The 21,412-nt window shown below is 45.3% G+C and overlaps 1 protein-coding gene across 2 annotated transcripts in view; it reads left to right on the top strand.

Moving 5' to 3' along the window:
* SLC24A3 (solute carrier family 24 member 3) overlaps positions 1-21,412 on the top strand; it is a 490,476-nt gene that overhangs the window by 411,947 nt on the left and 57,117 nt on the right. For both annotated transcript variants that reach the window (XM_045445435.1, XM_045445436.1), the window contains exon 7: positions 11,217-11,291. In XM_045445435.1, coding sequence (XP_045301391.1) covers positions 11,217-11,291 — 75 coding nt within the window. The remainder of the gene's footprint in view (positions 1-11,216; positions 11,292-21,412) is intronic.

Raw genomic sequence — 21,412 nt, forward strand, 5'->3', positions numbered from 1 at the left:
GCCTGGAGCCTGCTTCAGATTCTGTGTCTCCCTCTCTCTCTGCCCCTCCCCTGCTCATGTTCTCTCTCTCTTGTCTCTCTCTCTCAAAAGTGAGTAAACATTAAAAATAATTTTAATAAAATAAAAATAAATTCAGCACCAGTCTTCTTTGGATTCTTTATCCCATCTATTCAGCAGATAGAATAGGAGAGCGCACAAGGGAGCTGGAATTCTCTAGCATGGTTCTACAAAGGGACAGTACAAAGGGGTGATCTCCCAGCATCTTCAGCAAAGTTGATGCTAGAAACTGATGAAGTAAGAAATTCCATATATAGAAGCATTAGGGTGCTTCTAATTTGCAGCTACAGCTCAGACATATATAGTTGCTCTTTGGCGTGAAGATCCTAAGTAACTACTCATGCCCACAGCATTGAGTCCAGCCCCACTGCCCAGTGTGAAGGCCAAGGGCCACCCTACCAGCCTCCTGCTCTTTTCATTTCAGTTCCACAGGTGTGATCCAGACCCAAAAAAATTCTCTGTCCTCTGGTCCAGCACTTCTCCCACTGTAATGTGAATGTGGGTCATCTGGGGGTCTTGTTAAGATGCAGATTCTGATTCAGCAGGTCTAGCTCAGGGCCTGAGAGCTGCAGTTCAAAGCAGCTGTTCTGGACCACACTTGGGGTAAATAGGAGGCATGCACCCAGCTGTGGGGAGAGCATCTCTTCGCCCAGAGGACTGACACCCATTCTGCACTTACTAGGATGAGGTGGAAGAATGAATATTTGTGAGCCACTTCAATTCTTCTTGGAAAATGATATAAATATAGCCAAGTTTCTCTCCACAATAATGGCTGAAACAGAAACACACATAATTGAAATCACCAGATCACCCCAAATAGTGTTTTTTTTTCAATATGTGAAATTTATTGTCAAATTGGTTTCCATACAGCACCCAGTGCTCATCCCAAAAGGTGCCCTCCTCAATACCCATCACCCACCCTCCCCTCCCTCCCACCCCCCATCAACCCTCAGTTTGTTCTCAGTTTATAAGAGTCTGTTATGCTTTGGCTCTCTCCCACTCTAACCTCTCTTTTTTTCCCTTCCCCTCCCCCATGGGTTTCTGTTAAGTTTCTCAGGATCCACATAAGAGTGAAAACATATGGTATCTGTCTTTCTCTGTATGGCTTATTTCACTTAGCATAACACTCTCCAGTTCCATCTACGTTGCTACAGAGGGCCATATTTCATTCTTTCTCATTGCCACGTAGTTCTCCATTGTGTATATAAACCACAATTTCTTTATCCATTCATCAGTTGATGGACATTTAGGCTCTTTCCATAATTTGGCTATTGTTGAGAGTGCTGCTATAAACATTGGGGTACAAGTGCCCCTATGCATCAGTACTCCTGTATCCCTTGGGTAAATTCCTAGCAGTGCTATTGCTGGGTCATAGGGTAGATCTATTTTTAATTTTTTGAGGAACCTCCACACTGTTTTCCAGAGTGGCTGCACCAATTTGCATTCCCACCAACAGTGCAAGAGGGTTCCCGTTTCTCCACATCCTCTCCAGCATCTATAGTCTCCTGATTTGTTCATTTTGGCCACTCTGACTGGTGTGAGGTGATATCTGAGTGTGGTTTTGAGCAAATAGTGTTTTTGCCATTAGCATCAAACCCCTCCATCTGAGTTCTCATCTGCATACCCCTCACCTCCCACACCCTTTCTGGCAGAAGGGACAACTGAGGAAACAATGAAAAGCCAGGAGCCAAGAAGGAGGAGAACCTCAGGACTTCTGTTTCCAAAAACTAGATTAGAGGAGTCTGTGAACTTGAGTGAGAAAAAAATTACATCCTTACTTATTTTTACTGACCACGTATGTTTAACATTTTACTTTATTATTCATGAGGCACCAAGCCATAGTAGTAGTCACAGTACCTGATTTTATCTCCAGCAGAAATACAAGATACCTTCATGCTACATTACAGAGATTGCAGATTATCTTGGGTCGCTCTTCTTACTCATCACTACATTGAAATGGCTAACTCTTCTTATAATAAGGAAGCTTACTGGCTCTTGCTAATAAAGAAACACATATATCACTAATATCTCAATGTTTTGATAACCAGATTTCAAGAAATCTGCTTCTTTGTAATTCTTTGTTATTTATTTTATATCTTTCAATACACACTTCTGAAAAGGGGTCCATAAGGTATGAAGGCATGCATCACACAAAATGTTGAAGACCTCCAACACAATGTTGTACTGTGAAGAAATGGCAGCTGGTGCCTTTAGTATTGTCAACACTAATTAAAATAATTCTTTTAGGTCAGGAATCACAAATGTATATTCCTGCAGAGCCCAGGAATATAATACATGAGTGAAGTGGTCAGTCTAAGAACAAGAGCAGAAAGAAAGTAATATATGGCAGCTGACTCTTGACTTTGGAGTTGGGGCAGTAGAGTCAAGGGGACAGTGTTAAGCTGATGAATGTATGTCCTATCTAAGAAGGCATGCCTGATGGCTCCACAGTGATGTGAGAATGCCCCAGGTTTCCAGGTCTTCAGATATTTCCAAGAGAAGCCAAAAGTCTTGGTGTTGTAGAAATCCCCCCTACAACCACAAAATACTATAATGTACATCTTGGCATTGGCAATTACTGCAGTTAACAAGAAACAAAGGGAAAAAGATACTCTGAGCAGGCCCAACAACCAGAATAAAACAGCAATCAATATCCAGCAGAAGATAGACAATATAGAAAAAAATTCAGCTTTCCCTTTGCCTTAAGAATATTCATTCCAAACTCACTAAACCTCCAATTTTGTACTTATTTAAAGGAAAGGCAAAGTAGTTATCTTAACAAATGCCTGAAATGTCATAAGGAGGATTACCAGATATAGCAAGTAAAAATAGAAGTCACCCAATTAAATTGCAATTTCAGATAAGCAACAAATATATTTTTAATATATTTCCCAGGTGATATTTGAAATTATACTTCTATTTTTTTAATTACTTGTTGTTACCTGAAATTCATATTTAACTGTATCCTGTGTCCTGTATCTTACCTGGAAACTTCATTAATAGGCCAACTCCAAGTGTGATGGAGTAGTTACTATTAAAGTTAATATGTGTCATTAATATTAATAACTAGCACTGTAATTGCATTTTTGTTTTGTGTGGGTAGCGTTTTTATTGGAGTACCACAAACATTCAGGAAAGTGCACATATCATCAGTACATCTCAATGACTTTTCCCAACCAAGCACACCCAGTAACCAGCACCCTGATCAAGAAGGAGAATGCCCTTTCAGACTCTATCCCTGGCCCAAGGGGAACACCATTCCAGACTTAAACAGCATAGTTTTGGGGGCACCTGGCTGGCACAGTCAGTAAAGCATGCGACTCTTGATCTCACGGTCGCTAGTTAGAGTCCCACATTGGAGGTAGAGGTTACTTAGAAATAAATAAATAAACTTAAAAAAAAAAACCAGCATAAGTTAGTATGCTGTGCTTTCAAACCTTATGTAAATGGGATTGGGTTGTATTTTTAAGTTTACAGTACCGTGTGTGTGTGTGTGTGTGTGTGTGTGTGTGTGTGAGTGAGAGGGCGTTGGGGGGAGAGAGATGGAGAGAATGCTTACCCTGATTATTGGCTCATTGTGTAAATCCATGTTTTGGATACGGCAGACACTGCTGGTGCCCCACCCATGATCCCTCATCCTCTCCATTTCAGTTCCCACCAGCCTGACTGCATTTCTCTGTCTGAAGGCTCTCCTTGGTCACTGCCCCTGGACAGGGAGTACCAGGTATTAACAGTCCTGGGTGCAGCCCTCAACCATGACCAATGGGAGTGGGTGGATAAATACTCCAGCTCCCTCTGCCCTGGGGCGAGACAAGGGGAGAAGCAGATGTTCTCCAGGGCCTCCCAGAACTCCCCACCAGGAATCAGGATTGCACCCCAGTTGCCCCCTACTGTAATTTGCCCCTTGTCTTCTTTCTGTCATCTACCTCACTTTCCCCAGACCCTAGCAATGTTTCCTACCACCACCTCCCAAATAACCTTGGTGAACTCAAATCCTTGCCTCGGGCTCTATTTCTGGGTGGAATCACATCCCCGTTAGGTGAAATTACCCTCATACCCTACATTTACTTGTACCTGGTGCCGGCACCTGGCACAGCAATGCCTGATGGTGAATGTATGCTCTACACCCTGTCCTAGAGTGGACAAAGGGCTCCAGGAGCACAGCCGGCAAGTCTGGGATTTTCTTCCTTAAGGCAAAGCTGACTCCTTGTGAAGTTTGATGTGTATGAGAACAGTCTAAGCTACCACATTTTGAACACCTACCAGGCAACAGCTTACATTTGACATGAAAACTCCTGCACTAATGTTTTGGATGATTGAGAAGGCACTTCTGAGTCCTGGGTGCTCTGGGTCATGATGAGCGTCCGTGGCTATTGTTCAGTACAATCAATGAAGACCGTTCAAGACATTACTGTGTGTCTGCCCTGTCCTGGTGTGGCCTCATGTTTATTTAACTATATCTCCAGTGGCAGCTTGTTTACTTCTCATTTGTTTTCCTCACCTAAAAGTATAACTCAAGATGAGATTTCCTAGAAAAAGAATTTTTAAATATAAATTCATTTTGTGAATTTTAATTTGTGAAGATTAATAAGCCAAAGTTCACTGTATTCTGCAAAAGCATGGTATTGTCTTTTTACATGACCTGATTATTACCGTCCATTTCTGCCTATAAACCAGAAAGCAGGAGTCATTTATATATCAGGGGGTTTTCCCAGGATCAAAGTATTTAAAAAGTGTAGTTGAGGGGCTCCAGGGTGGCTCAGTCGGTTAAGCGTCCAACCTTGGCTCAGGTCATGATCTCACGTCTCGTGGGTTCGAGCCCCGTGTCAGGCTGTGTGCCGACAGCTCAGAGCCTGGAACCTACTTCGGATTCTGTGTCTCCCTCTCTGTCTGCCCCTCCCCCTACTCATGCTCTCTCTCTCTCTCTCTCTCTCTCTCTCTTTCAAAAATAAACATTAAAAAAAATTTTTTAAAGGGTGCCTTGGTGGCTCAGTTGGCTGAATATCTGACTTCCGCTCAGGTCATGATCTCATGGTTCGTGGGTTCGAGCCCATGTTGGGCTCTGTGCTGACAGCTCAGAGCCTGGAGCCTGCTTCGAATTCTGTGTCTCCCTCTCTGTCTGCCCCTCCCCTCCTCTGCCAACAGAGACTCTCTCTCTCTTTCTCTCTCTCTCTCAAAAATAAACATAAAAAAAAAAAGTGTAGTTAAATAATGAACAGACAGCAGTGCCAAGACTTCCCCATGGGAGGAAAACCCGGGTCAGGCCCTCACCTGTTCTGAACACCGCTTATGAATTTTATGTGCTCCCAGAGTGTTTGGGGAACACCCCGGAGGCCCATCCTTGCCCCACGTCGTATGGCTGTCTTTCCTGAGATAAGAATTGGCTGTAGAAATTGTGTCAGCTCAAAAGCTTGGAACAAAACTCATGTTATGATTTTTCTAATCCTTTTTCCGTGAAATCTGTGTGAAATAACAAACATTTCTCTGAGAGGATCGTTGTATGTTTTGTGTCGTGTAACTATTATGCTGTTCCGACTGCTTCAATCGTTTTTCAAAAAGGCAAAGCACTTACAAGCCCAGGGTGTTTGTGCCTTTTAAAATGTGTCTACAATGTCAAATTCCACTGTTCATCGAGAAAACTCGTCATGGGGCACCTGGGTGGCTCAGTCAGTTGAGCGTCCAACTAGCGCAAGTCATGATCTCACAGTTCGTGGGTTTGAGCCCCAAATCAGGCTCTGTGCTGACAGCTCAGAGCCTGGAGCCTGCTTCAGATTCTGTGTCCCCCTCTCTATCTGCCCCTCCCCCACTCGTTCTTGCTCTCTCTCTCTCTCTCTCTCTGTCTCTCTGTCTCTCTCAAAAATAAACATTAAAAAAATCATCATATATATTACATTGCATTATATACATTTATACCATATATCTCCATATATTTTATGTGTGTATGTTATCCTATATATAAACAGCTGCATATAGATTTGCGGTAATCATCTACAAAAAATATATCATTTTATTGTGAACAGTTAGTTAACTTTTAACCTCCTCGAAGGAGCCAGAATTCAAGAAGATTATCACTCAACATTTGAATAAAGGAGAATGTGTTTTTTCCTCTGTTTTGGAAGTGTGATGTTTTGGGGTTTCTTTCTTTTGGCATTATGCCACTGTGAAACTAAATGAAATTATAAAAAGGAAACTAAAGCTGCATATTCAATAGAAAAAGTGTGAAATGCACTCCAGAAATAGAAAAGATGATCAAGAAATACCAACATGAAATTTCAATTGTGAAGGATTCCTGGAGCTAGGGGAAATAGAGCCTCTGCCTTTAATTTATGGAGGAGTGTGCCAGCGATGGCCTTCTGTAATCTGCACCATCTGTATCATTGATTAACGAGGTCAAGGGCAGGATTACTCACTGTTGGTTTTCTCCCAGGAGCCCTGTTCTAGTCTCTTCGCCAAAGTGACTTCTCAGTCTTCCTTGCAGCCATTTTGCAGAGTGCTAAGGAAACATTGTCTTCTCATCAGTGCCTCCCCTGCTCTGAGTTGGGAGACACCTGCCAACAGATGACAGAGAGGCTCCCAGTTTGATGCAGAAGTGCTAACATGTCCCTCTCTATCAATAAATATGTTCAGGATCTGAGTCAGATGGTTGCTGACCCCCATGTAAAGAAAAAAGACCCTTCACCGAGAAGCAAAGGGAACGCCTTAGACCCCACGTCCCCCAATCTGTGGAAAAGTGAAACATTCAGACACAGAACAATGAGCTGTGTTGGTGTTTGTTTGTTTTAACCAACCAAACTAGCTAAACAGAGGAGTTTCCGGTTTGTTTAACGGACTCTCTTGCTCCTGGAATATGTCTATACCGTGTCCATGTCTACAGTCTTTATGGCAACTCCTTTCTGCTTTGATTACGTGCCCTGAATCTTTTTAAAGCAGAATGTTTTTTTAATTTTTTTAACATTTATTTATTTTCAAGAGACAGAGAAAGACAGAGTGCGAGTGGGGGAGGGGCAGAGAGAGAGAAAGATACAGAACCGGAAGCAGGCTCCAGGCTCTGAGCTGTCAGCACAGAGCCCGATGTGGGGCTCGAACCCACCAACAGTGAGATCATGACCTGAGCTGAAGTCTGACACAACCGACCGAGCCACCCAGGCGCCCCTAAAGCAGGATGGTTTTTTTAATTGAGCTGTGGTCACTGCTTTTTTGTCTGTCTCCCACCTTCAGCTCTTCCCTCCTTTGGCTACCATCTCCAAAACACCTACCTAATGACTTAAAGTCATGGAGAAAAGATCTCTGTGGGAGGCAGTAATGAATCAGTGTGTGCTTTCATTGCTGCCTGCAGGGAGGCCTTGTGCCGGAGTGTGCAGGGACAGAGGCTTGAGACCCAGGCTTCCTGGGTTCAGATCGCAGCTCTTCCCCACTGCTACTTGCACCATCTTGCCCAGATTGCTGGCCATCAAGGGTGACAGTGACCCTTCTTATCAGTCACTATAGGATTGGATGACATAACCATTCCCAATGCCTGTATTTGCAGGAAGTGTCAGGTAAATATCTGCCATGGTAATGAATGGTGATCACAGGAAGGTAAGGTAGAGGTAGACAGGAGGTCATGGTCACAGCTCTCAATACAGACATCACAGACTCATCAACAATGCTCTATTAATTCCCTCCAGGGTACAGAAAGAAATTCTTCTCTGGTTTGACTCCTTACTTGTCTTTTGGTCATCCCTTCTATAGAAAAAAAAATGGTTTTGCTCAGGTGTGGGCTCTGAATCTGAAGCTAAATTTGATGGTGGTCTAGTGATTGAAAGCTGTTCTGGAGGATAAATGAACCACTTTTCAACTAGAGTTGGCATTTAGGCCTGATGCAAGATGTATTTCTTGCAGCACATCTAAGTGGGTAATTTGTATCATACTTTCTTAGGTTTTAATTTTTATTGAAGTCATATATGCAAAGAGCTGAAAGAGGCAACCAATTCTAGAAAGCTTATTATGAAAGATAGCTCTCGTCCAATCCCACCAGCACCAATTTCCCACCTTTTTGAGTCAACTGTGTTTTGCTTTGGGTTTTTTTTAAGTTTATTAATTTATTTTTAGGGAGAGAGAGGGGGAGACAGAGAATCCCAAGCAGGCTCTGCGCCATCAGCACAGAGCCAGGCATGGGGCTTGAACTCATAAACCATAGGATCATGACCTTAGCCAAAGTCAAGAGGTGGACGCTGAACCAACTGAGTCACCCAGGTGCCCCAAGGCAACTGTGCGTTTTAAATGATGTACATTAGATGTGCAGCATAGTGATTGGTGGGGCATATCCTCCAGCAGCCTTTGAGAAAGGGTACACAGGAAGTAAATTTTCTGAGACAATTTAGCTTTTTATTTTTATGCTTCTCTCGCTTTTAATGAATAGTTTGGTCGGGCATAGAATTTCAGGCTAAAATCATTTTCCTCTCTAATTTTAAAAGGCGTCACTCATTGTCTTTTAGTTTTCAGTGCTTTTGTTGAGAAATAAAATGTCATTCTGGTTTTGATCCTTTGTATGTAATCCCATTACTCTCTTTCTAGTGGTTTCTAGGACCTTTCCTCTGTGCCAGCACTCTGAAAACTCATAATGATATGCCTCAGCGTACATCATTTTTCTTTCTCTTTTTTTTTTTTTTTTTTTTGTCCATTGTGATGAACACTCAGGAGGCCGTTTTACTCAGAAAATGCCCATCAATAACTTCTGGGAATTTTTCTTTAATTACTTAATTTGATTATTTTCTCTCTCCTCTATTTTCTGGAACTCATGTTCTTCATGCCAGGTTTCCTGTTTCCATTAAGGTGAAGGAGGTACCTCACCTCACTACTGGTCTGCTTGAAGTGAGTGAGGAAGTTTATGGATTAAATGATTAAATAGCTTTTCAGTGTCCCTGTTTTCAGACCCTCCTTTCTTCCCACTTCTAGAGCTCTGCACATGGCCTAGCTGAGTGGCCCACTGTTCTGCTTTCCAGCATCCAAAATTTTGTTGCTCTGATCAGCTCTTGTATACTCTTTCCCTTGGGGGTCTATCTTGCAAAAAAGAAAAAAAAAAAGCCCTTTACTATTACCTTGTCCTGTTATAACAAGAAAGAGCAAAGGTCATGGTATGTGTCCACAATCTGTGAGCTATAACTAAAAGCCCAAGTGATTTTTTTAAAGAAATTCAGAATTGATATTTGCCACATGTTTTAAGTTCATTTTCCTAATCATCATACATTGAATCAATATTCACAACATTTTATGACCTGCTGGAAAATGGACAGTCCAGTCCCCTGTACGGCATTCCATAGATGAGCATAGATGCTAATGGGTACACTGTACAAGGGGAGAGGATGATAAAAGGGTAAAGAAGGGGTGCCTGGGTGGCTCAGTCGGTTAAGCATTTGACTTCAGCTCAGGTCGTGATCTTGAGATTCATGGGTTTGAGACCCACGTCAGGCTCTGTGCTGACAGCTCAAAGCCTGCAGCCTCCTTCAGATTCTGTGTCTCCCTCTCTCTCTGCCGCTCCCTTGCTCGTGCTGTCTCTCTCTTTCTCTCAAGAATAAATAAACATTTAAAAAACTTTTTAAAGGGGTAAAGAATACTTTACATTTGTTCTGAAGTGATTTCTGTGGCATGAGTCCTTTTCTTGACAACCCCATCATCTGGAACTTAGATCTGCAAATACAAAGCCTAATAAGGCAAAATCAGCACCAGAAAATACCTAAGTGTCCCTATAACAAGTGAAAGAATGTGTTCATGGAAAGAGACTGGCCTCATTACTCATTTATGGTTCTATTTAAGTCATTCTTTCATGTTATTTGAATCCTTTTCTGGTTTGACTTTGCCTGATCTTTTCTTTACAGACTGACACAGTAGTCAGGGAGAGAGGAGGCTCCAAATGTGGCCCTGTCCCTGAATCCCTTTTTCTATTGTCTTTGGTGCAGCGTGTGCCTGTCACTGGCCCGGCTGACAGCTGACGTTTGCTGTGTCCTTATTCACGTACGAGGCCAAGGGCAAAGGCAGCTAGACATGTCCTGTGGCCATGGGGTGGCTGACACTTGTCTAGGGAGGCAGGAGGGAGCTATGAATGACAGCCCAGGAAGCACGTCCGACGCATCTCTCCAGACTGTCCCAGGTTCTTTGTGAGAGTCAAAATGGACCTGCTCCACAAAGCAAAGAGAAAATAGCATGCATCCCTTAAAAAGAGACTTGGAAGGGCTTACCAAGGAGAAATGACTTTTCCTCCGGGACAGGGATCCTGACCTAGCGTCTGCAGCTCCCCCCCCCCTTGCCCACAGCTGCTCCTCCCCATGGCCCAGCTGCGGCTCCATTGCCCTCCTTTGTCTCACCCAGGGGCTTTCTTCTCCTGCAGGAAGTCTGGGAGCAGCAGGTCAGGGCTGCCGTAGCCCTCAGCAGTGTGTCTCCTGGCCTCATCCCACAGCAGAGCTATCGTATCCTTAGAGGGACATTGCCCAACTGCCAAGAATAATGTTTTCTCTAGATAAATATGCAAATCGATGTTTTAAAAATTCTGATGAAACCAGGAGTCAGGTGCCGACAAGGACAGACATGTAATAGAGGTGAGAGAAGAGGGTAGCAGACTGGGCTTTTCCAGGCCCCTTCTGAAGGGCACCCGCTGCCCAGGCCTGGGGCTCATTGTATACAGGAGCATGGGCTGCAGCAGACACTAGAGCATTGACAAGGACACAGAGTAGGTTGCTCTAACATCCCCTTGGCATAAGGGATGCTAAGGCTGGTGGGTTCCTGGGAGACACGGGTCTTTGAGTCAGCTTTGCCGAGCCTTCCCCACGCTGCCCAGCAGCCTGGAACACGTCCCCCCGACCTTCCCTCTCTCCTTCACAGGGGTCACTCCTACCTTCGCCCCGACTCCCTCCCCGTTTTCTCACATGAGTGTCTCCCCCTCACAGAATTGTTGCAGGTTTGATCCTACCTTGGAATCTGCCTTTCAGAAGATCCAGACTAATATGCCCAAAGGCTTTCAGTAAATTCATATCACCGGACAGATTGACTGGGACCAGCACGGGAGACAGAAATACGTGGTTGTATTTCCAGCTTATCACTGGCCAGACCCACCAGGAGCCAGGCTTTCTCCTTTGTGCTGTGGAATAGCCTGTTTCTTACTGCCTTTTCCCCCTTTCCTTCAGGTTGTGGCTCTTTCCTCGTGGTGCCTGCTGAGAGATTCGATTTACTACACGCTGTCTGTGGTCGCACTCATTGTGGTAAGTGTGGGATGCACACCTCACCTGAGTCCCTTGCTGTTTCTCTTCCTCGTCCTTCTCACCACTCGGGGTTATATGCAGCTCCTCCGCATGGAGTAAGTTCAAGGTCTCTGATGATGAATGAGCGAATGGATGTCTATGCATGGAGGTGGCTTTTCTTTCTTCCAGCTACTTTGATCACCCAGAACCCCAGCATGATAGTTTGGTGCTCACAACAAGAGATTTGACTGACTCTGGTTATCTGGTTCCATGAGAGTCCTCTGCTATTTCCCTGTGATCCCCTGACCACTGCCTCTCACTTTCTCATGGTCTCCTCTGTAACTCTCTTCAGCATCGGTGTCCCTGGGTTTGGACCTTACTTCTGCCTCTCTGTATGCTCTCCCAGGACAGTGCCCATGGTCATTACCACCTTTGTGCGGACACCTTCACACTATATTCTTGGCAATGGCATCTCTCAAAGGTCCAGTCACGGATAAGCCACTCTGTACTGGACATCTTCTGTCCCAAACCCAACATGTCTCTAAACTTAGGATGACTTCCCCAAGACAGGACCTGCTTTCTAGTATTTCAGCCCCTATTTCTCTCTTAGCCACCCAACCTGAGAATGACTTTAAGTTGACCTTTCTCCCAATTCCACCATATACCCATTTGGCTTAATTGTAGATTTTCATCTTGTAAAAATGTCCTCAGTATGTCCCTTCATAGCCCATTTTACTTGAGGCTCTTTATGTCTTTGGCCTGAACTGACACAGCCCATCGCAGGTCAGTCTTAAAACTAGTAACATCGCTGCCAGCCCCCCTCCTTCACCCCCAGGCAGTCCTCAGAGCTACCTGTACATGCCAGTCCCTTGTGACTCCATGTCACCTGTGGGGACAAATCCAGACCCCTTAGCTTGAGTCATCCAGAAGAAAGGGGGCAAATCAGAAAGACCTGAAATGGAAGCTAGGACATCTGACTTCTAATTGTGGTCCTCTCCCTTCTTGCTAGCTCTAATGACCTTGGAGAAATCAAAGTCTCTTCAAGTCTCAGTTTTCTTACCTACAGAACAGGAATAGTTCCACTGAAGGGTTTACTCACCTGTCTACAAAGCACTTCCCTGTAGGTTATTTAATTGTAAATATCAATACAATTAAGCTAAAAGTGATGTTTAATACAAGGCTTTCTACAAGGAACAAGTAGATATTTCAGCCAACAGCAGTTCCTGACAGTGAAGATCTTGGGTTTACAACCTCTTTCCAAGGGCCGTTAACTGTCGGGAGGGTAAAGATCTGACCAAGAGTAGAGAGTTCATTTACACTGCATTGGAATTAGAGACATGCCTCTTCTGTTGAACTTTCAGTTGGTAGACTTAAAGACATGTGTGGATTCTGTGTTCTCATTCTCAGTTATTACCTGTGAGAAAGGTATGATCACCCCAAATCTAGAAGATTCTGCTGTTCACACAGCCCAGACTTCTCAAACACTCGTTGCAGTGAGCTTTGAGCTTTGTCCTGCAACTTGGGAACCCACATTGATCATGTGTGCCATTTGCTCAACCTGCCTGTAGGGTAATTTAGGACGGGTTTTGAAAGTTACTGTTTTCAAGAGACATGGCTTGGAGATAGCGCAAATGAATGCAACTCTGTATTTTGCTGCATTTCAGAAAGAGAAGACCATTCCCAGAAAGGCGAGGTGATGAGGCAGAAAGTACAGGCTGAGATTTCCCCAGGGCACACAGACTTGGCATGTGCACTCCTGACGGTGAATTGCCCACACTGGCTTCTTTCTCTGTTCTCGGTACAGACACCTCCTGGACTCGATGGGAAGTAACTTGTCTTCAGTCAGATTTATCGGGACATGCCCATGATTTTTTTTTTTAATATAATTGTTGCTAATGATGTGTAAAGATGTAAAGTGGTTTTGCTTCTTTGGGCTGTGGGTGATGCCCACCTGAGTAGGGTCTTTGGGCCAACCAGTAATCTGCCTCATGCGTGGCTGTGAATCACAGAGCTGAGCCAGCTGAAATACCCAGGCTGCCGCAGCTCTGTATTTTCCTCAGATGGCTGGCCGCAAGGTGCAAAAGCCAGTGATTCTCTGCTATTCCCTGAAGGTCTATACTGTGTGTTTACAGACCAGATGTCAAGGCTGGAGTTTTCCGATTTGAGAAAAATTACATTTCTCCACTGTTAGAAAGTAATGGCAGAGATAAAGCTTGAGTCCTCAGCGTTTAGTCTTGGCTCTTCTGACTTTTACTGGTGTCCTGCCAACTTCAGTGCACCCTGGAAACACCCAACATTCTTATCTAAAAGGTGTAACTCTGAGATTTCAATCCAGTGGGTTCTGGAGGAGAGCCCAGGAAGTTGAATGTTGGCCACAATCTTCTCTGCCCCTCAGGTGATTCTGATGCATGCTCACCTCAGAAACTCAACTTCAAATGCGGTTGGACACCATTTCCTTGGGATAAGTCCTCTGCTGCCTGGCAGTGATCGCTTCCAGAGGAGATGTTGAGATTCTCAAACACAAGACATCGTGGCAGCCCACTTGTCTAGATTTCTGACTGCTGTTCATTTTTGGGGTCATTTTCACATAAGTCTTAAAACTGGCGTAAGGAGTAGAACAGTCATACATAGAAGCATGGCATTTAGCAGAAAGGGTTTCTCAGTGTCCCCAAATCTATTCCATGGCCCAGCCCCAGGCTACTGCTCACACCGCTGTTTTTATCAGGGTTTCCTGTTCTCCTTTTTTTATGTTTCCCCCAATGTCATGGTAACAAAATCACTTTCCTTCTGGCCTTCCTTATATAATATGGGGTTCCCTATGGGAACTGCAGTGGACACTTAAAATTCCTGTATTTAAAAGCCTTCCTCCTATCCACAAATAATTACCAACCATCCGAACAATTTATTTTAACTATTAGGGTTTTTTTTTTTTTAACCTTCTACCCACTCTTTATGGTTCTGAAATGTTCAGAAGACAGAACTCCTGGTCCTCTGGGGGGATGCAATAAAGAGCTCATTTACCCAGAGGGCAAGTCTGGACTAAGTGGGACCAGATGGCTATTTCTATGTACATCCCCGTGAGAGGCCTTACAGACCCCTGTTCAGAGGAGCCCCAAGGACAAACTGTGGGGCCCTGGATCCAGACAACAGGAGAGACAGCTTCCACAGGGACGTTTGTGCCGCTGGACCAGGAGAGTGCAGACAGTCATGATTACCTGGGTCTGAAGCAGCTGAAATGGAAGCTGGCTTGAGAGATGGATAAGACCAACAAGCAAACACATAGGAACAAGACAAGCATGTACACACTGAAACCAACAGGGCTTAAGACAGTTAACTAAGAGGGACGCCTGGGTGGCTCAGTCGGTTGAGCGTCTGACTTCGGCTCAGGTCATAATCTCGCGGTGAGTGAGTTTGAATCCCGCATTGGGCTCTGTGCGGACAGCTCAGAGGATGGAGCCTGCTTCAGATTCTGTGTCTCCCTCTCTCTCTGCCCCTTCCCCACTTGCTCTCCTTTTCTCTCAAAAATAAATAAACATTAAAAAAAAAAAAAGACAGTTAACTTAGAGACCAGGGACTCGGTTCACTTGGATATTTGGGTTCCATCTACCTTGGCTCTGTGCTATTTTCTGCTTGGCTTGTTGTTGTCTTGAAGGGAGAAAGCAGAAGAAATTAAGAATGTGTTACTGTCAATGGCAGTTATAGTATCAGAAACATTCAGTGTGTGTCTGTCTGCCTTTCCCGCCCCGTCAGGCAACTCTCTCTAGCCCTGGTGACATTCCACATAGAGAAGCCTCAGGCCCTGGGGAAGCCGCACAAGGCCCAGAGGCTCACCCCATGACTTGAGTCTCTCTCTGCAAGAGAAGTGTCCCCTCTTAGGTTCTGAAAGCATTCTGGGTTCCTGGTGCATGTCCTTATGTGCATCTGCAAACTCTTACAGACTGTCCTGCTGTATCTGTCCCAAGCCGGTGACCCACCCCCAACCGACGTCCATCAGCAGCGCAGCTCTGCCTGGCCCTACTTTCTCCCAGTTCCAGCGGGCCCCACCCATCCCTTTTATTGAAATGTTACTGTAATTTACATAATCGTGTAATTTACATAAATGCAAATGATTCATTACATCCTCCGTCTAACAGCTGCCCTAAAAAGGAATACTTTATTTTTACCCTTCGTCTCTGCTTTGAGATTGCAGATTGTGGGCATTAAGAGAAGGGAAACCTCTGGGAGAGCGGATAGGCCTCAGAGACAGGTTCTAGATCACTTCATTGGCTCACAAATCCAGACTCAGGAGGCCACCTACCTGGAGAAGGGCCCGGTAAGCACTTGGCAGCAGTTGGGGGGGCCCTTGGGGCAACTGAGCATGGGCATGTGGGGTGAGGCCCATCCGAGGTAACACTTCCCTCTCTTCTGACTGCAATCCCCCCTCCCAAGGGGATTTTGTGGGGACACAGAGAGACCACTTAGCTGACCCAGCCGCCAGAGATGGCCTGGGAAGCACTGTCCAGGAGTGTAGCCACGGGCCACAGGTGGTTCTTGAGCTCTTGGTTTGCAATTAAGGAGACCAAGGAACTGAATTTTAACTTCAATCAATTTAAATGTATGTAGCCACATGCAGCTAGTGCTTATCATACCGGATAGCACAGTCGTAGCGAGCAAATCCATCCGTAGAAAATATATGCACATTCTCACAGGCATTCCTAAGTTTTTTCTTTTTAAATCTAAGTTCATTTATTATTTTGAGAGAGACAGAGCGAGTGGGGCAGGGTCAGAGAGCAAGGGAAAGAGCGATTCCCAACCAGGCTCTGCAGTATCAACACAGAGCCCAATGCAGGGCTCGAACCCATGAACCATAAAATCATGACCTGAGCCAAAACCAAGAGTCGGACACTTGACCAACTGAGCCACCCAGGCTCCCCCTTCCCTAAGTTTTAACAAGCATAGACTCAATACTGCAAGACCAAGTGCTGGGTCTGTCAATGAAGGATTTCTAGTTCAGTACTCATGACTATGCAGGCCAGCTAATCACATGGGTCCCATTTTACAGATGGCAAAACTGAGGCTCCAGAAATTCAGGGACTTGCCCAGGGTCAGGGAGCAGCAATAGCTCAGGTTTGCCAGAGGAGGTACATCTGTGCTTCCCTAGAAAAGAATTTGGATTTCCCCTCCAATCAAATCTGCCTTTTCATCTTGAAATCATCCTGTTTTCCCTCACCCACCATGCAGTCCACCATTAGAGAGTAAGTATGTGCTGGCTGTGCTTTCTTCCTATTTTTAGACTGAAGGGAATAGCTTCTGCCTTCCTTCTCCTGGAATTCCTTCCTTAAGACAGCTGACTGTAATTGATCCAGAATCTTCTTATGTTGCCCTATCTGTGAGAGAAAAGACATGTCAGAGTCATGTTGATGCCTGTCCTTTCCCCCTACCCCTCCACTGGCTTCGAGGGCCCTGCCCCTCTGGCTCACGGCCTCTCCTTCCTGGCCCCCTTCTTGCAAGGCACTCCCTGCTTCTTCTCTCTCCAGTTCAGCAACACTGAAGCTCTTATGCTCATGGTACCCCTGTTACGTCTCAGCTCCCCTTCTAGCAAAGTGAGAAATAACCATGGAAGCTGGAAGATTCTCCCAGGGAATGAATGTGAGAAATTTTAAGTTCTTTAAACAAATCAACGATGATCATACAAAGTGTGGCCTGTGTCATTATCCCCGCCCCTGAGAGGAGGAGGGGCCTGCTCTAAATGATGTCGGGGTACACCAGGAAGCCGTGTCTTCCTTGGGTCTGCTCCAGGAGCAGGGAAGTGGGTCAGCCAGACTGTGGGATGCAGAGAGGACCCCCTTCTCTTTCATAAGGAAGACAACTTGGAAGTTGTAGTTAACGTGTCTCTGGTTTCGCACTGCCCAGCAAACCAACCTTTTTGGTTTAGCAAACTATCCTCCCCGTATCCTAAATCTGTCCCTGTATCCATTTCCTTCCCCTGGTATCCTGCCTCTGCATACTTCAAGCCCTGCTCATAGTGCAAGTTCTGCTCAAGCCCTGCCTTTAGATGGTCTTTATTTCCTACCCTCCTTCCGCTCCCACCACTGTCGTCCACCTGCTAGAGATCCTGACATCGAAACTCCTGTTTAACCTTCGAGTGTAAACCATATCAGTGCATAACAGCAGCTTTCCAGTGCATTCCATCAGATTCCTTCCCTCAGAAGGCCTTCCCTCAGATGGCCTCGCCTAAGCCATCTGCACCCCAAGTCCCCAGAGCTGAGGAAGTCAAAACTCCATTTGGGCACATCTCCCGAGGGCGTCTCCATTCTGTTGAGTGACAAGTCGGGGCGGCAGGGGCAGCTTCCGTTTCCATCTAGGGAGGAAAGATTTTTCAAGGTTTTAGTCTCTTGAAAGACAACAGTGGTGTTGATTTTCTCCTATTACGTGTGCTGCTGAACATCCTAATGGTGCCAGTGATTGTAATGCAAGCTACGGAAATCTCAGGCTCTTCAGTGTGGCTGCTTCTGCTCCATGGCTACAGCTTGTAGTAAGCCAATCCATGGACTGACATGCAGTGTGGGGACAGCCACCTGCCTCTCTGCTCAGAAGCCAGCCAGGCTGTCTGCTGTCCACACACCTGGGCGATTCCTGGCCCGTGTTTTCCCTGCTTGAGGGTGCCACATCCTTAGCAGTTCCCTGGGATGTCATCCAGGGATTCACCTGCCTGCTGTAAGCCTATCTCTCTTAGAAGAACTCTAGAGCAGATACCAGGACTGAAAGCTGGTTTCCATGGTACCCAACTGTTTCTCTGAGGCCTGAAGGAAAAGAGTTTTTTTTTTTTTCTTCAAAATCACTCTTGCGTGTGTGTGTTCACATTTAGCTCGTCTGTGGAACACGTGGAAAGCTTAAGGGTGAAGCCAAAGGTAGCTTTGGATGAATAACATTAGGGTCAGAGAGCAGGTCTGCTGACCAGCCGTGTGCAGCAAACCTGGGGCTCAGGTGCCACTTAGCACCACCCGTGTGTGGTCACTGGGGGTGGCCGCAGTGTCTGGCACAAACACAACCAGAAAAGCACAAAGAGCTGCTTCCCCAAGCAAGGCTCGTTTTCAGAAACCTGACCAGGTTAAAGGTGAGTCAGTTCCAAAGGCCACACAGCAGGACCCTCGACTGCAACACGGGATTTGAGTGGTGGCATGAGCTTGAGGGACCTGCCTGTCCCCAACTCAGAACGTGTCCTGCCTCCCCAACGTTGGCTGAAGATTCCTTTAGGAAGCCGTCTGTTTTGAGGTGCTTACCCTCCTACCAGGAAGTTTCATGGAGCCTTGAAATGGACTTGATCTGACTTCCTTCCAACCCCACTCACTGCCTTGGCAGAATGGACAGGCAGAGGGTAGGACGTGAGCACCACCTAGTGGTGAATGGGTGGGAGTGGGGGTGTGATTTCCTGTTTCAGACAGGTACCTATATAAACGATCTTGGGGGTTTTTTCTACCCTAGTAATGCCGCTGTAAGGGGCCAAGGCAGTGGTTTCGTCTTCTTTTAGCCATGGAAAGAGTGTGGAAATACAGAGGGATATTCAACATTTGCCTTAAGAAAAATAGAATAGACTAAAATAAAATAAAATATAAAATAAAATAAAACTGTTAGGAGTAACAAATCCATTCCCTGGAACCATCAGCAATGTCGAGTGGGAGAGTTGCCTGTCCTTGTCACTTTAAGTTTCCAGACAGAGCGATTCCAGCACTGCGTCAGGGTGGTCCAGTGCCATACTCTCCCACAGGAACATTCTGTGAACAGTGCCAGTTTCCTCGTTTTCAGCCTCTCAGTGTGTGATGATCAGTGGCTCAACCTCATCCAGAGGCCACCAACAAGGCTCAGAGACATAACTCGCCGTCCGCCTCCTTTCCTGTTGCCTCGTAGGTTTTCTTAAAGGCCTAACTTTTTATTTCCTTTGATCTATTTTGCTATTTTTTTTTTTTAGTCCTCTCATTTTCCCACCCAATCTTCTTAAAGAAGTTGATTAAAACCCAGACTGTGTTTGCTCATTAGCCACAGGGTAGCTAAGGGCTCCTGGCTGTCAGTGGTCAGTGATGGGATATCCCTCATCCGTTATTTGGAGTCTTCTAGGTCACCACCATTTGTCAGAATTTGTAGGGAGGCCATGGACATTTCGCTTTCCTGGCCTGCCTCCCTCAAGCACATTCCCACCCCCAACTTCCCTGGCCACAGCCACTGCCTTAACGTTGGATTCATGATGTCCTTAATTGTGTATCTAGTTCAGAGCCCACTATTCCCTGATTCATTGTGTCCTGTGTAAATTCCATTCTTATTTTGTACAATTCAGCCTATTCTGATTTTTCCCCATTGTTATGATCACTGAGATAATCAATCACTAGAAGCATACTGATCTATGCCCCCACCTGTCTGTCCACATGGCATAGAATAAGGGCTTCTTTTATATTATAGCTGCTTTTATATTATACAGTATCGCCTGCCTTCCCTGATACGCAAAAATTAAATTGGCACTTTAATAAACTCTTTACCAGTGTCTCGTGCTCTCTTAAGTGACGGTGAATTGATTGCTCCAGCGTGCTACTCGAGACTGATACTGAATTAACTTCAATTAATAGAAACGTTTTCCATCTTAAATCATTTGTTCTGTTCCATGATTTCTCAACAATAATTTTTTTTAAGCTGGCGATTATACAAAAGGGTCTGGGAGCCTTCCAAGGGATGGATTGCATACCATCCAGCCTGGATCACGGGATGGTTTCCTTTATTTCTTTAATTCTCTTCCCATTCTGGTTTGACATTTCCATGCAAATGTCAACCTGTTGAATCCCATAACAAGAGTCACAAAGCTGCTGAAGACAACATCTTTGTCGATGTCTTGTCAGGAAGTGTGAGTACAAATCAGTGAGGACCCTTTCTTTTCCTCTTGTCTTTACGCCTTTGGGATAATTGGAGAGAGGTCTTTTCATGTGCCTTCTGAGCCATACCTGCTCGTCTGTGTCCCTCCCCTGCTCGTCTCTGCCTCTCTCTCACAACATATGGTTATTCTGATCTCTGGGGACCGAAGCGATGCCTGTGTCATTTGTTGACTTTACCAAATCTGTGCAGTACTGACACTTTGAACCCAGATGTTTCTTCTGCCTTAGAGTCTCCAGAGGGCCACCTGCTCAGAGATGATCATACCCAGAGCAATCGTATCTGGTGAAGGTGGAAGGTGCAAGCTATGAAGAAACGCTCAGCTTCCTGCTTGACTAAAATATAGGCATTCCCACTTGTTTTCAACAGTGCACCGTTTGGGCACATAAATGTGTCATGGAAAGAAGATTTAAGAGCCAGGCCCGAGTTCTAGAACAAACTCTGTGAACCCTCAAGAAAATTCCTTGTGTTCTCTGTGGCTCCGTTTCCCCATATAGAATCAAAGGGCCAAAATTAGACCACTTCTTCCCCTAAAGTGAGAAGTGATTTGGAATGATATATGAGCTAGGGCTTAAATGAATTCATTTTTTGTTGTGTATTCCTTTTAGATACTATCTGATCGGGGCAAAATCTCCATTTGGTTCTTGTATTTCTTCCAGCTGCCTCTGACTCCTGCTTATCTCCTTTAGCAAAAGGGCAGGCCCGTGGCCCAGGGCATGGGCAGCCCACAGTGCCCTGCTGAGACTTTCAATCACTGTTGTCAGCACATTTATTTTTCACCCTCTGCACACTGGTGGCAAGTGAAGCTGGTTCTCTACTTCTGGTTGTGATGTAGAGTTTCCTTTGAAAGTAAATTCTTTTAGGGAAACAAACAAACAAACAAACAAAATAGGTCCACTTAAAAAATATTGAGTACATAGAAGTCTGCATGCTTGCCTAAAAGCTTAAAGGTACTACAGAGTGCACAGGCACATGCAGACGTCTTACAGGTGGCCCACAAGTGGCTGATGCTTGCAAGCACCTGCCAGGCTTCCCCATCCCCTTCGGGATCTAAAATTCTACAGTGTGGCTTGCTCTGCATAGCAGGGGGTCATGCTTTTCTCTCACTGCACTGTTGGACAGAAATTGCCAGGAGGGACAGGATGGTCTGCTGCTTCTCTCCTCCTCAACGTGCCACCCCCATCCGCCAACACCACCTCCTGCCACTAACATTAGCCACACATGAAACCAGCACAGAGGGAAGCTTA

Source organism: Leopardus geoffroyi, chromosome A3 (assembly GCF_018350155.1).
Source record: "Leopardus geoffroyi isolate Oge1 chromosome A3, O.geoffroyi_Oge1_pat1.0, whole genome shotgun sequence".
NCBI lineage: Eukaryota > Metazoa > Chordata > Mammalia > Carnivora > Felidae > Leopardus > Leopardus geoffroyi.